At 42.9% G+C, this 12,970-nt stretch overlaps 1 protein-coding gene across 1 annotated transcript in view; it reads left to right on the top strand.

The window, feature by feature from the left end:
• Positions 1 to 12,970, top strand: part of KLHL1 (kelch like family member 1) — a 635,410-nt gene that overhangs the window by 223,995 nt on the left and 398,445 nt on the right. Inside the window, exon 4 of the mRNA XM_019525304.1 lies at positions 143 to 339. Within this exon, the coding sequence (XP_019380849.1) occupies positions 143 to 339 (197 nt within the window). The remainder of the gene's footprint in view (positions 1 to 142; positions 340 to 12,970) is intronic.

Here is a 12,970-nt window from a genome sequence, read left to right as displayed (position 1 = left end):
ATTAGTGTTAAAGTTGCATCTGAACCCCACATATGAATTTCTTACTGGCTTATTTGGTAAAACCGTACTGAAATCTTGCATTCTTATGTAAGCATATATTCAGGAAGCAAGAATGCATGTGTACTTTAATCTCCCTTTTCAGGTTGCTTGGAACTGAAGGAGGATACCATCGAAAACCTTCTGGCAGCTGCCTGCCTCTTGCAACTTCCACAAGTAGTAGAAGTTTGCTGCCACTTTCTAATGAAGCTATTGCACCCCTCCAACTGTTTGGGAATACGAGCATTTGCAGATGCACAGGGATGCACAGAGCTCATGAAGGTGGCTCACAACTACACCATGGTAAGGCAGTTTCAGCATGCTTAAATGTTAACATCTTGAGACACATTACTTATAATTTCCAGGGAATCTTGTCAGCATTTGGAGACCAAATGCTGTTACGATTCCTCTCATTGCTACTCTTATTGAATAGCACCTTACTTAAGAAGTAGTTCCTTTCAAGCCATCATGATGGCTTTAAACTGGAGAAACGACATCATAATCTCATGGGTGGTGAACAGATTTAAATGATTCATAGGCTTGGGGTATTGTTCTATCTGTTATGGTCCAGAAAATGTACAGGAGGCCAGGGTTTTTTGTGGCACTTTGCACTGGACCAGTTGCATAGTTTGGAGAGATATTGGACAAGTTTTCAGTTACAAAATGTCTTTTTCAGATCTGAGACAGTAGCAGATGCAGGCTAAGCTAGATGATAGGAAAAAAATAAGTCCATGTCAATGACAGCAATAATTTAAGAAACAGAGAATTTCAGTGAACTGAGAGGAAAGAGAAGTGATCAAAAATAGTTCTAAAATAAGGGAAATGCAATGGAATGGTATCCTAATTATGCAGAAGAGAGAGGTGCCATCTGGCCCTGCCTTCTCCACGTAGAAGAACAAGACCATTCAAAAAGTATGCATTCTTGGGTGTGTCTACATGTTGCCATACAGTGACATTGCTATGGCACTGTGCTTTAGTATTTCCAAAAGGAAGTACTAAAGCACGGCACAGTACAGGTGATTACTGCACCATACGCACAGCACATGGTTACATTTTGCTACTGTCACCATAGTAGCATGCTATACCTAGGGAGCGCACCACTATGGTGATGTAGCTGGCAATCGCATGTAGACACACGATCACTACTTACCATAGCATGCCGTAGAGTGACGTAGCATGTCGCTATGTTGCCACAGGGTAACATATAGATGCCCCCATTACTTGTGGACTTCTAAGAGGGTGGCAGAGATTATAATGAACCTAAAGCCTTAGTCTATTGTTTTTAGTGTCCAATCAAGTTATTACATTTTGTTACCTGATCCATCTTTTGAAGATGTTATGTATGTTTCCATTGTGCACAGAAAAAAAAGTCATTAAGAAATTAGGCGTCTGTGGCATCAATGCCTACACAGTCAGATGGGTCGCAAATTGGCTGGAGGGCCACACCCAGAGAGTGGTGGTGGATGGGTCTTTTTCAGCCTAGAGGGATGTGGGCAGTGGGGTCCCCCAGGGCTCGGTCCTTGGGCCTGTACTGTTCAACATCTTCATCAGCAATTAGGACAAGGGGGTGAAAATCACCTTGTTCAAATTCACGGATGACACTAAGATGTGGGTAGAAGTGGACACGCTGGAGGAGAGGGACAGGCTACAACTAGATCTGGACAGGTTACAGGGGTGGACAGATGAGAACCAGCTGGGACTCAATACAGACAAGTGCAAGGTATTGGACCTGGGGAGGAAGAACCAGTAGCATACCTACAGGTTGGGGAACTCCCTTCTCATCAGTGCAGAGGCAGAAAAGGATCTTTGAATCATTATTGATTCCAAAATGAACATGGACTGCCAATGTGGGGACGTGGTCAGGAAGGCTAGCCGCACCTTGTCATGCATCCACAGATGCATCATGAGCAGGTCCAAGGAGGTGATCCTCCTCCTTTGTGTGACACTGGTCAGGCTGCAGTTGGAGTACCGAACTTCAGGAGGAATGTGGACAGCATCGAGACGGTCCAGAGGAGGGCCACTCGCATGATCAGGGGGCAGAAAGGCAGGCCCTACGAGGGATTGCTATGGGACCTGAACCTGTTCAGCCTCCACAAGAGAAGGCTGAAGGGGGATCTTGTGGCCATCTACAAACTGGCCAAGGGGGACCAGCAGGCTATGGGAGAGTCCCTGTTCCCCCGCGCCGTACTGGAAGTAACAAGAAATAACGGCTATAAGTTGACTGAGAGTAGATTCAGGCTATATATCAGGAGGCACTACTTCAGTCAGGGTGGCTAGGATCTGGAACCAACTTCCAAGGGAAATGGAGTTCACTCCTACCCTGGGGGTCTTCAAAAGCAGGCTGGATAATAACCTAGCCAGGGTCGTTTGACCCCAGCATTCTTTCCTGCGCATGGCAGGGGGTCAAACTTGATGATCTACGTAAGTCCCTTCTGACCCAACCACCTATGAAACTATGAAAGTCAGAAAGAAAGTAGTTGTTCTGTGAAAAAATGTTCTTTTACCAGCAATTGTGTTCTTCTTTCCTGTATATTTTTATGGTGAAAGTAGTTTTTAATCTGTTTTACCCAAATATCTTCTATAAAATGAGGTATGCCTCATTCTGTAACATTCTGACCAAACATGGTATAGTGTCCATGGTTAGTCAGCATATGGTCTGTGAATCAAGGTAGCATATCATCTGATGGGGTAATTATTCATTTAGGTTCAAGTGAAGTCAGAGTCCAGCCTGAGTCTAATATACCATTGGGTCTTTGTGTGGTTAAGGCACCACCATTTCTTTAGCTGGGGGCATATAATTCTATTTGCACCTATTTTGGGTTTAGAGAAGTTTTATAGTTGGCTATATTATTCAATATATTTCTAAGAGAAGTTTTACTTTTGCCTTTTTTCTTCATCTTGCTTTTGTGGATCAGTGAATATACTTGAAAATGGATTTGTAGAACTTGTACGTACACATATAGATCTTATGTACAATAATTTATATGTCACGTATTACAAGTCTCAAATGTTATACTGCATTAATATTATTAGAAATGAGTCAGAATCAATGAGGCAAAAAAAGGTAACCTGCTAAAATCCAAAAACATATCTGTAGCAATTTAATCCTGTATGGTCTGATAAAATTAAGAACACAATCAAGATAATTTATTTTACAGAAATAATGAGCTCTTCTGGTCTAGATTGAATTTATTACAAAAGTTATAGGAAATAATTCAGTGCAGCTCTATGTCTAATCCAGACAGATCTTCACTAAAAAAAAAAAGAAAGAAAGAAAAAGAAAAAAAAAGAAAAATATACTAAACACAAAAGTGTTCCTTTATTGCATAAGCCTTTTTTGTATAATCAAATGTCTGCCAATCTTTGTTGTTTTTCATCTGTTATTGATGGGCACATCCAGACGAGCCTGAACGTGCCTCTTGCCACATCTCAAAGCCATTTTAGACATGACAAGAGGCACACTGGAAACAAAAAATCTTTCCCCTAACTGCGTATTTGCAGTGAGGGCTCAAAATGTGATACCTGAATATCCAGGTATCAAAAAAAAGTCCCACAGAAAAAAAGTGGGGCAGGGCAACCAGAGGCTCAGGTCCTCCAAAGACATGCTCTAGTAGCCAGCCAAAGCACCTTTATGCCCTGCAAGGAGCAGTGTCAGCTGCAGGAAACCAGAGCAGGGCTCCATCCCCAGGTAAGTAGAAACTGTGGGTGGGGAGAATGGGAACCAGGGCTGTATGGGTGTGGGAGACTGGGGGAGAGGAGGATTGTGGCAGGGAGAAGCTGCTTGGGAGAGATGGGTGACTTGCCTGCCCTCCACATGGTCCATAGCCCCCTCCCTGCAGCAGCAGGGGCCATCAGGGCTTGGGGCCCTCCTGAAACAGGCCCCCCACATGGTGAGGGGTAGCTCAGGGCAGCGCGGCTCAGTCCTGGCTTCCAGACACACAGCGCTGCCTATATCACATTGCATGGGCCCAGCTCGGCTGGGCATGGCACCATGCACCTTTGGGCAGCTCCAGGCTTCTTGGGCTGTCACCCAGGGCCCTGCATCACTTGTGGAGACTGCATGTTGCACCAGGTTGGGTCCTGCTTGCACGGGCCCCGCGCGCTGTTGGGCTGGGCCAGTTCTGTGCAGGCAGGACTTGACTCGGTGTGACACACAGTCCCCATGAGTGGCACAGGGTCCCGAGTGACAGCCTGAGTGGTCTGGAGCTATCCGAAGGTGCATGGCATGGCACTGCACTGCACTGGGTTGGGCTGGCATGATGGGGCAGAGGCAGTGCTGGATGCCAGGTGGCTGGGGCCAAGCCGTGCAGCCCTGTGCCACACAGGAGGGCTGTGCTAGCAAGTCCTTAGCAACCCAACGGCTACTGCTGTTGTGGGTAAACTCTGGGACTTGCTGGGGAGGGGTGGGGATAAGATTTAAAAAATTGCAAAATAAGGTTATAGAAACTTGAAGCCTTAGAATCCAGGTCAAGGATTTGTTTTTTATGTACTTCAGAATGCAGCCTTGCTAATTAACATTTGAAAATATGAAAATTAAATCCATTTCACTTTCAAATGCTTTTGTCCTTATTGTACTGCATATTTTCAGGTGCTTGTCATTGCAGAATTGATTAAATATCAATTTATTTGTTTTCCCGTGTAGGTAAAGTTTTTAACATTTTACTTTTTTCTTGTAAAACTTAGTTTAAAGTTCACAGTTTAACATTCCAGAATAATTAGTAGGCATAAATCTTTCTGAGTTGAAGAATAGGGAGAGGATTGAGTGCATAGTTTCAAGAATCATTTATATTTATTTAAACTAAGAAGTCTTTTTTAGGCATGAGACTGTATAAGAACCGGGTGAATGAAATATTCCTAGTTAATTTTCTTAAAGATTTAAACCATTTTATATGATCCACAGAGCTCTCAGAAAAATAAAAAAAACCTCTCTGATGTATAAAAGGTAACAGAAGGGGAAAATTCTAGGAAAAGATTTGAAAGCACTGTAGAACTTTAAAGTTTTCTGAGAAGTTAAATAAAATCTTGGTTTCTTTTTTCTTTTTTTAAAGAAACCCTTCTTTTTCCAAACTTTAGAAACCATTGAACCTATGACTTGATATTTAACTAAAATAATTGCTCAGTAAATGATATACAAAACCAGTGAATAAGGATTTTTAGGTGACTACCTGGACAGCCACAGAATCTAGGACTGGGGCATAAAGGTAATAGGTCATAAATGTTAATGAGGCATAAATACCGAGATTTTTCCGTTTTCACTTTCCCCAAAATATATCATGGTAGCAATTGAAACAAAATAAAACAAAACCAAAAAATCCTTGACTTTCAAAAGTTTTTTTAAAAAAAACTTACACTAAAATATTACCAATCTCATTATCTTATTTTTGTTAAACATTGCATTTATTAAGCCTTGCTATTCACTTTTGCTCTCATGACTACATTTCCCTATAGTGACATGACTAGAGCTGAGCAGAAAATAATTCTCCTATGCCGTGAAAATGTCACATCAGGACAAAACAAGACCTTTTGAAAATATTTGACATAAAAACAATTGAAAGAGACACCTTTCCCAGTAAAATAGACGGGGTCCTCACCTGGAATACAGTCTGCCTAAACTTGAAAAAGCAGAGATTTGAAAATGGGTCTTTCATTGGTACCTCTCTAAACCAGAGTTGTCCTAATGCCAAGTCATGGGCTGCTCTAGGAAGCTCAAGAGGACCTGGAAGTCCTTCATAGTGCAACAGGGTCACGCATAGCACAGTGTAGGGGGTCATCTGATGTGGCATGGGAGTGCCAGTGTGGTACAATTGGAAGGAGTAGGGGACCTGTGGCAAGGAATGCAGATTGCAAGACATGAAGCATGCATCCCCCAATCACTCAATAGCTGGACAGCTTTGCTTAAGACTATACAGTCAGCCTCTCAAGTGGTTCCACTTTTCATAGCTAATTAGATATGCACTGGGCAGAGAACGAAAGAGGTTGACTTTTTAAACTAGTGGTTTTGGCATTCATGACAGATGTGGGAGGCCCCAAGTCAGGTCATGGATTTTCTGTATCTCTGGTGAGTATCTTGCCTCTCTTCCCCTTGTTTTTGACCATAAATTTACTGTGGAGCTAAGCAACCTCCCTGACAGAATTTTAATTTAAACTGATATTTTTTGTGGAAAAGGTGTAGTTTAAATATATCACCATTTCCCAATAAACATAATTTCATTGAAAAATACCCGGCTGTTTTGTAATCATAGTATTTTACATCCTGTTTCCATGATGGGATACTGCACATTAAGGTTCATAAATTAATTACCAGTTGATTAAATATTTAATTTTACTGTATGATTGATTTCATGTAGTGTATGAAGGAAAAATGTTAGAAAAGGTAGCTTCGCAATCTATCTTGGTAAGTTCTTTCTTCCCTTTCTAGTGCAGTAGAGTTGCAAAACTGACTGAGTTAGAAGACATAATTTCTGGCTCAGTTTTCTAGTACAAAGATGGAGGAATTAAATGCTCGTATAGAGGGGTACCAGCACAGCCCTGTGCCTAGGGCATCTGCAACGCATGGGGAAGCAACTCCAGCTCTTGCTTTGCTAGTTGAGGTGATGCAATTAGCCACTGCTGTGGTGGAAGTGATGTATGTGCTTTGCCACTATGGCACTACCAAGGGCTGCTTCCCCTGTTCCCCTTCCTCAGTTATGCTATTGTGTTCATGCCCCCTTCAAGTTTGAAATCTGGAGGGGACACAGGTTCTGAACTGGACCTGCCGTAGATGGTCTTTGTATCCATCCAAGTTCAAAAACAACCCGGTTTGGCTCTGCCAAGGAAAGCAGTCTCAAATATATGGGTGATTCCAGAGAAGAGAAGGTAAAGCAATAGAAAAGTGAAAACAATAAAAGATACATTTTGTGTATCATACATGTTCCTTTTTCCTGTGAATTTTCTCCCCGTCTCCTAATTTTTCAACTGAAAGAGGAGAAACTTGAGAAACCTGCCTGTCTGTCTTGAACTATACTTTCTTCCTGTTGTTCCTTTCACCACCATTCAGCCCTTTTGGAGTGCTTAGTTAAGATTTGGGAGAGACTGCTGAAGAGGCAGAGCACACATGCTTTATAGGGCCAGTCTCTCTTTGTGCACAGAGGCATAGGACCATTTGAATAGGTTAAACAGATTATTTTGCTTTCAGATCTGGTACTTAAATATTAGGAAAACAATACTAAAGCCAAGTGGAAGAGAGACTTGGGGGATTACAAGCAGTCACTGAGAACATACATATGTTGCTAAGTCAACTTCTTACTCTGTATGTGTGTGCGCGTGCACACGTGTAAATCTATAAAAATAAAATAAATATTTAAGTTAGCAAAATTATTCAAAAAACCCCCATAAAAATAGCTGATAGACTAGAAATACATCAAACTTGTTGCTAATATTTTTGGTGAGACATCTTTCTATTTAGGCTTATGCCCAGTCCAAAAATGTTCAAGGAAGGACACTGGCAGAGCTTCATTTGAAGGTACGTAGAATCTCATCTCTTATCCCAATAATCACACCTCCTATAATGCCACCTGTGCATGGCAGGATGCATGATTTTAGGATCAGAGATCAGGTCCAAATTACTCCGTACTTGCTAGCGCAGGAGAATCTGGGATCAGGATCTCAGACTCCTTCTTTCGCCAGCAAGTTGAAAGCTAGGGTGGTCAACAATCAGCAGGCTGTCAGCTCAATGGGAACCACACCAGGGCTGGTTCCAGACCCCAGTGCAGTCCCCAGACCTAACCAACCAGAGCTACTTTCTGTGGAGTTTAAAGTCCCTGGAAGCGGAAACATTTTCTTCTCCTTCTCCCCCTTTCAGGAGATTTTGTTTCCCTACACTGGGCTGCCCAGCCAGAACTGCTGTGTGAGAGGTTTAAAGTCCTGGCGGGGAAACCTCTGTTCCTCTGTACTGGGATGCCTAGCCAGAGCTGCTCAGTGAAAGGTTTAAAGTCCCTGGTGTAGAAGCCTTTGACTTCCCTGAACACTAGCCCCTCAACAGGCCGCTAATCAACTGATTGAAGGCTGTAGGTATACACTCAGGTTAAAGTGCCCTGCATATGAGCCATAAAAAAGATCTGTGTTATATGTGGAATATTTTTATGGCTTGTGTTATATGTAGAATATTTTTATGGCTCCTCATTTTGTGGCTTCTTATATTGTTTCATAGTTGGAAGGGTCAGAAGGGACCTGAGCAAATCATCAAGTCCGACCCCCTGCCATGGCAGGAAAGAATGCTGGGGTCAAATGACCCCAGCTAGGTGATTATCCAGCCTCCTTTTGAAGACCCCCAGGGTAGGAGCGAGCACCACTTTCCTTGGAAGTTGGTTCCAGATCCTAGCCTCCCTGACTGTGAAGTAGCGCCTCCTTGATATCTAGCCTGAATCTCCTCTTCATCAACTTATGGCCATTATTCCTTGTTACTCCCAGGAGTGCTCGGGGGAACAGGGACTCTCCCATTGCCTGCTGGTCTCCCTTGGCCAGTTTATAGATGGCCACTAGATCCCCCCTCAGCCTTCTCTTGTGGAGGCTGAACAGGTTCCGGTCCAGTAGCCTCTCCTCATAGGGCCTGCCCTGCTGCCCTGATCATGCGAGTGGCCCTCCTCTGGACCCTTTCCATGTTGTCCACATCCCTCTCAAAGTACGGTGCCCAGAACTGGACGCAGTACTCCAACTGCGGCCTGACCAGTGCCGCATAGAGGGGAAGGATCACCTCCTTGGATCTGCTCGTAATGCATCTGTGGATGCATGACAGGGTGCCGTTAGCCTTCCTGGCTGCACCTCCACATTGGCAGCCTATGTTCATCTTGGAGTCTATAATGACTCCAAGATCTTTTTCTGCCTCTGTGCTGTCGAGAAGGGAGTTCCCCAGCCTGTAGGTATGCTGCTGGTTCACATGCATCGTGTGTGTGTAACACTCTTCCTATAGATGCTGCAATGAATGTGATAATCACAGCATAAATGTATCATATGGAAGTAGCCAAAGAGTGAAAGCAATTTTGGAGAGACAATTGGCTAAACATGCTAAGAATCTGTAGAAAATCATTATCAGTCATTACTAAGCAGTGAGGAAAATAATGGAAAGAACACAAAAATGAATGTGGGCATAAACAGTTGAATATTACTCTCCTGTTCATCTTCCATAAAATGTCAGTACCAACATTAGGTATTAAAACTCAAGTCCAAAATTTAGTTTAGCACATTAAAAAAAAAAAGATTTTTTTTTTTAAAGTGTAATTTGGAGGGGCTATTAATGCACTTAGAATGTTCATCACATTTTAAAAAATCTTCTAATTTAATTAGTAAAACCAATATCCATATCTCATTTGGTTTAATATTTCTGGTACTGTATAATGTCAGTCTGGTTCTCCAGTGAAGCTCATCAGTTTTTGTAAAGTCAGTCTGCTAAACCATATGCTCAGAGCTTAATCTCTTAATTTATAGTAAGGTAATATGGAACAGCACTGAAACATCCATGCAGTTCCTTTAAAAAATAAAATCAGCAAAGAGGAAATTGTGAATATAACTAAATATATTTACATCTACAATCTGATAATATTTTTAAAGTTTTGCTTACATTCCTTGCTATCCAGTGTTCTTATACATAGAGAAACTAGTCCACTTCAGACCTACAAACATTGGAGATTCATCAGATAGGCATGGACGGGGTATGTGCCCTCCCAGATTTCTGTGCTGGCAGTGGGGCATGGAGCACAGGGCTCCAGCTTGGCCAAAGCCAGGGCCTGGCACCAGTGGGGGTGGGGGTGGTGGCATGATTTCTACGTCAATGGCAGGGAATGGGGCTGAAACCCGGCTGGATCCAATGCCCGGCAGCATGGGAGAGGTGGGGGCACAGGTGAGGGTGGGTGTGGTGGTGGTGGTGTGGAATTTTGCCTCCCTACTATAAGCGCTTTTGTGTCACTTATGCTTACAAGTTTCTCAAACTGAATAAAATAAGAATTATTATATACAATCTTATTTATACTTTATGAAATGAAGAGTAGCACCTGATTGATGGCTGTAATTTAAAAAAAACATATGGATGAAAAGCTTTTTAGAAGAGACACCCTTTGGAGTATGTTTTACTTTGAATCATTTTATTTTTATTCTTAATTTTTAAAAAAGACATTAGATAATTTGCTAAACTTTATGTTTATGACCAGGGGTCCTGGTTTTCTCTGATTAAAAAACCCCTCGATTTTTGGATTAAAAAAAGTAACCCAAAATCTACATTTTAACCATGATTAAAAAAAAACATCACAGATAGATAGATAGATAGTGGTGTTTCATTTTAATCGCAGAAAATTGTGAATTTGGGGTTACTTCCTTTAATCCAAAACTTGGGGATTTTTTTATCAGAGAAAACAAGGATCTCTGGTTATGATGGTTTTGATATTGGGGGTGTTGAATGTTCTGACTGTAGAGATGTGTTGAACACTTGCATCTGTTGCTAAGGCAGGGCTATGACTCATCTGTTGATCAGCAGGGAGTTTGCTTTTGATGATGAGTTGGGTGAAGCTAGGGAGATGCTTGAAAGCAGGGGCAGATGGGGAACCTGGAAAAGGAAAGGGCTAAGAGTAGTTCTCACAAGGTCTGATCCTTTTTGAGGATAAGTTGTAATTGCTTGATGATGATTCTTCTTGTTTCCAGTGTGGTGTGGCTGGTGACAACCAGAAGTGCACATTGAACGTGGGGGAGAGGTATTCTTTTTGCTATTCCGCTAGGTTACAAAGATGCAGTCTATTTCTCTGATGGTGTGTTCTTATTGGATAAAGGCAGTTTTCAGGTTGACAAGGTAGCTGTCATAAGTGTTCTTGGTGCATATCTGATTATATCTGAAGGCCACACTGTAGATCATAGGGACCTGGTGTGTTTTGGATGAGTGTGTGTATGTGTGGTTTTGTCTAGCTAGGAATGCCTTGCTTGCCAATTTGAAGAATTCAGTAATTCATTGTTGTGTGTGGCCAGATCAGAGGTTGACTTGAAAAATCAGTAAATGATTTAATTGGGGAGGGGGGAAGTTTAGCTTTATTCACAACAGCTAAACTAGGGCCACAGGGTAACAAATGTTTAAACAAAACTCTCCACTTGAAGTAAGATAACTATCTGCAGGAGGAAAAAAGGAGAAGGAAGTGTTATGGCTGTTGTTACTAGTTTCAGTTCCTGAGAATTTGCTGTACATTCAGGCATTTGCACATTTTGGTCACTAGTAGAGGCTTACTACTTGAACTGTTCTGTCTATTTCAGAGGGTAGGAGCTTCTTATTTTCATTCAGGCCTTGACTATTTAAAGATATAACAAATAGTATGTCCCATGGTAGAACTAACTGTGTTTTCTGCTCTTCAGAATTTCAAATAGAAGATGTCATAAAAATATTCAGTCAAAATTCTCCCCACATACTAACCAAAGGACTTATTTTCTCTTTGCAATGAAAGTAATACTTTGAACATGATTTTGAAACTATTGCTTTAACTAAAGAAAGTATTGTGTTAAATAATAGGACTGAAGTCCTAGAAAATCAACTTTTTGTCAAGAACTGGTAAGCACCTAGGATCTGCTATTCACTCCTTCTGTTATACCTATCTTTGTGTAGTTGCATCCTTTCACTTTAACATACATGTCAGAAATGGAAACATGTTTTAAAAATAGATTTTTAGTTAAAGCCTAGGCTTGACTATGGTCTTGCTTGGGAGTCCACATTTTAGCCAGCAGCCTGTTTTTGTTTTTGTTTTCTTTACAGTCCACTGCAATTTGATTATTCAGTCTTGCAGGCTAAAGTACTGAACATTTCTAATGTCTCTGAGAGACAAGGCTTATGAGGAAGAGCTGAAAGAACTAGGGTTATTTACTTGGGAGTAGAGAAGAACTAAACTGATTTAGTTTGGATGGAGGACATTGCAGTGCCAGAGCCACTGCCACTGCCTCTCCTTACATCTGTGAGGTTTCAGTCCAGGCATGACTGCTCATTATTGGCGCTTCCACCCAGGTCCAGGTTTGGCGCTGTGGGGACTGCAGGTTGCAGGTTCCTTCCAGAAATGGCCAGGTCAGGGAGTGTCTGTGAGTTGAGTGGTCCTCCTGGTGGTGTCTCTCAGGGAACAGGCAAGAGAACTACAGGAGGAGGTGACAAGGCTCCAAAGCATTCTCCACTATGAGGAGTTCATTGATTCAATGCTGGAGGAGACCTCTGAGAGTATGGAGGAAGAAATGCAATACACAGTGCTAGAGAAGAGAGGACATGGACACTCAAGAGGGTGGAAGCTTTAGGCTTGTGACTTCTGGCAGCAAGTAGTGATCCTCACCTCTACCTGAAGTGGTCTGTCTAGAGGACAGATATGCAGCCCTAGCAACAGAGAGGGAGGAGTACATTCCATTGGTGGAGGAGGACAGGCTAGACGTCACCAAAGTGGGAAGGATCAAGATGCTCACCAAGAAGAAGCAATGAGTGATGGTGTTGGAAACTCCTGTCTGTGGGGCACAGAGGGAGACATCTGCTGATCTGACCTGTTGTCTTGGAAAGTCTGCTGCTTGCCCAGAGCCTGGATCCAGGATGTCATGGAGGGACTATCGAGGCTTATCTGACCCTCTGACTACTACCCCAGGCTGCTGACCCTCTGACTACTACCCCAGATGTTCATTTGTTGAGTAGGAGAGCTCAGAGCCTGTCTGCACCAGCCCTGGCCAGCAGGCAGGGGCACTCCAGCAGTCTCCCAGGTGGCTGCCAGACTAGCCATCTCCCAACCCCCTCCCCGCCTCCAACTAGCTAGCAACTGTCAGCGGCAGCTGGGCAGGAGAATGGGGGATGGAGCCCCCCCACTGTACATTCTCCTCCTCATCTACCCCTGCTGGGGTCCTGGGAAGCCTAGCTGGGCCCACATGGCAGGGGGAGCTCTCTTGCTGCCTCCTGCCCCCCCCCCCC

The sequence above is a fragment of the Gavialis gangeticus genome, unplaced genomic scaffold (assembly GCF_001723915.1).
Source record: "Gavialis gangeticus isolate Ggan-Ray unplaced genomic scaffold, GavGan_comp1, whole genome shotgun sequence".
In the NCBI taxonomy this organism is placed as follows: Eukaryota; Metazoa; Chordata; order Crocodylia; family Gavialidae; genus Gavialis; species Gavialis gangeticus.
This window is presented reverse-complemented; position numbering and strand designations above follow the sequence as displayed.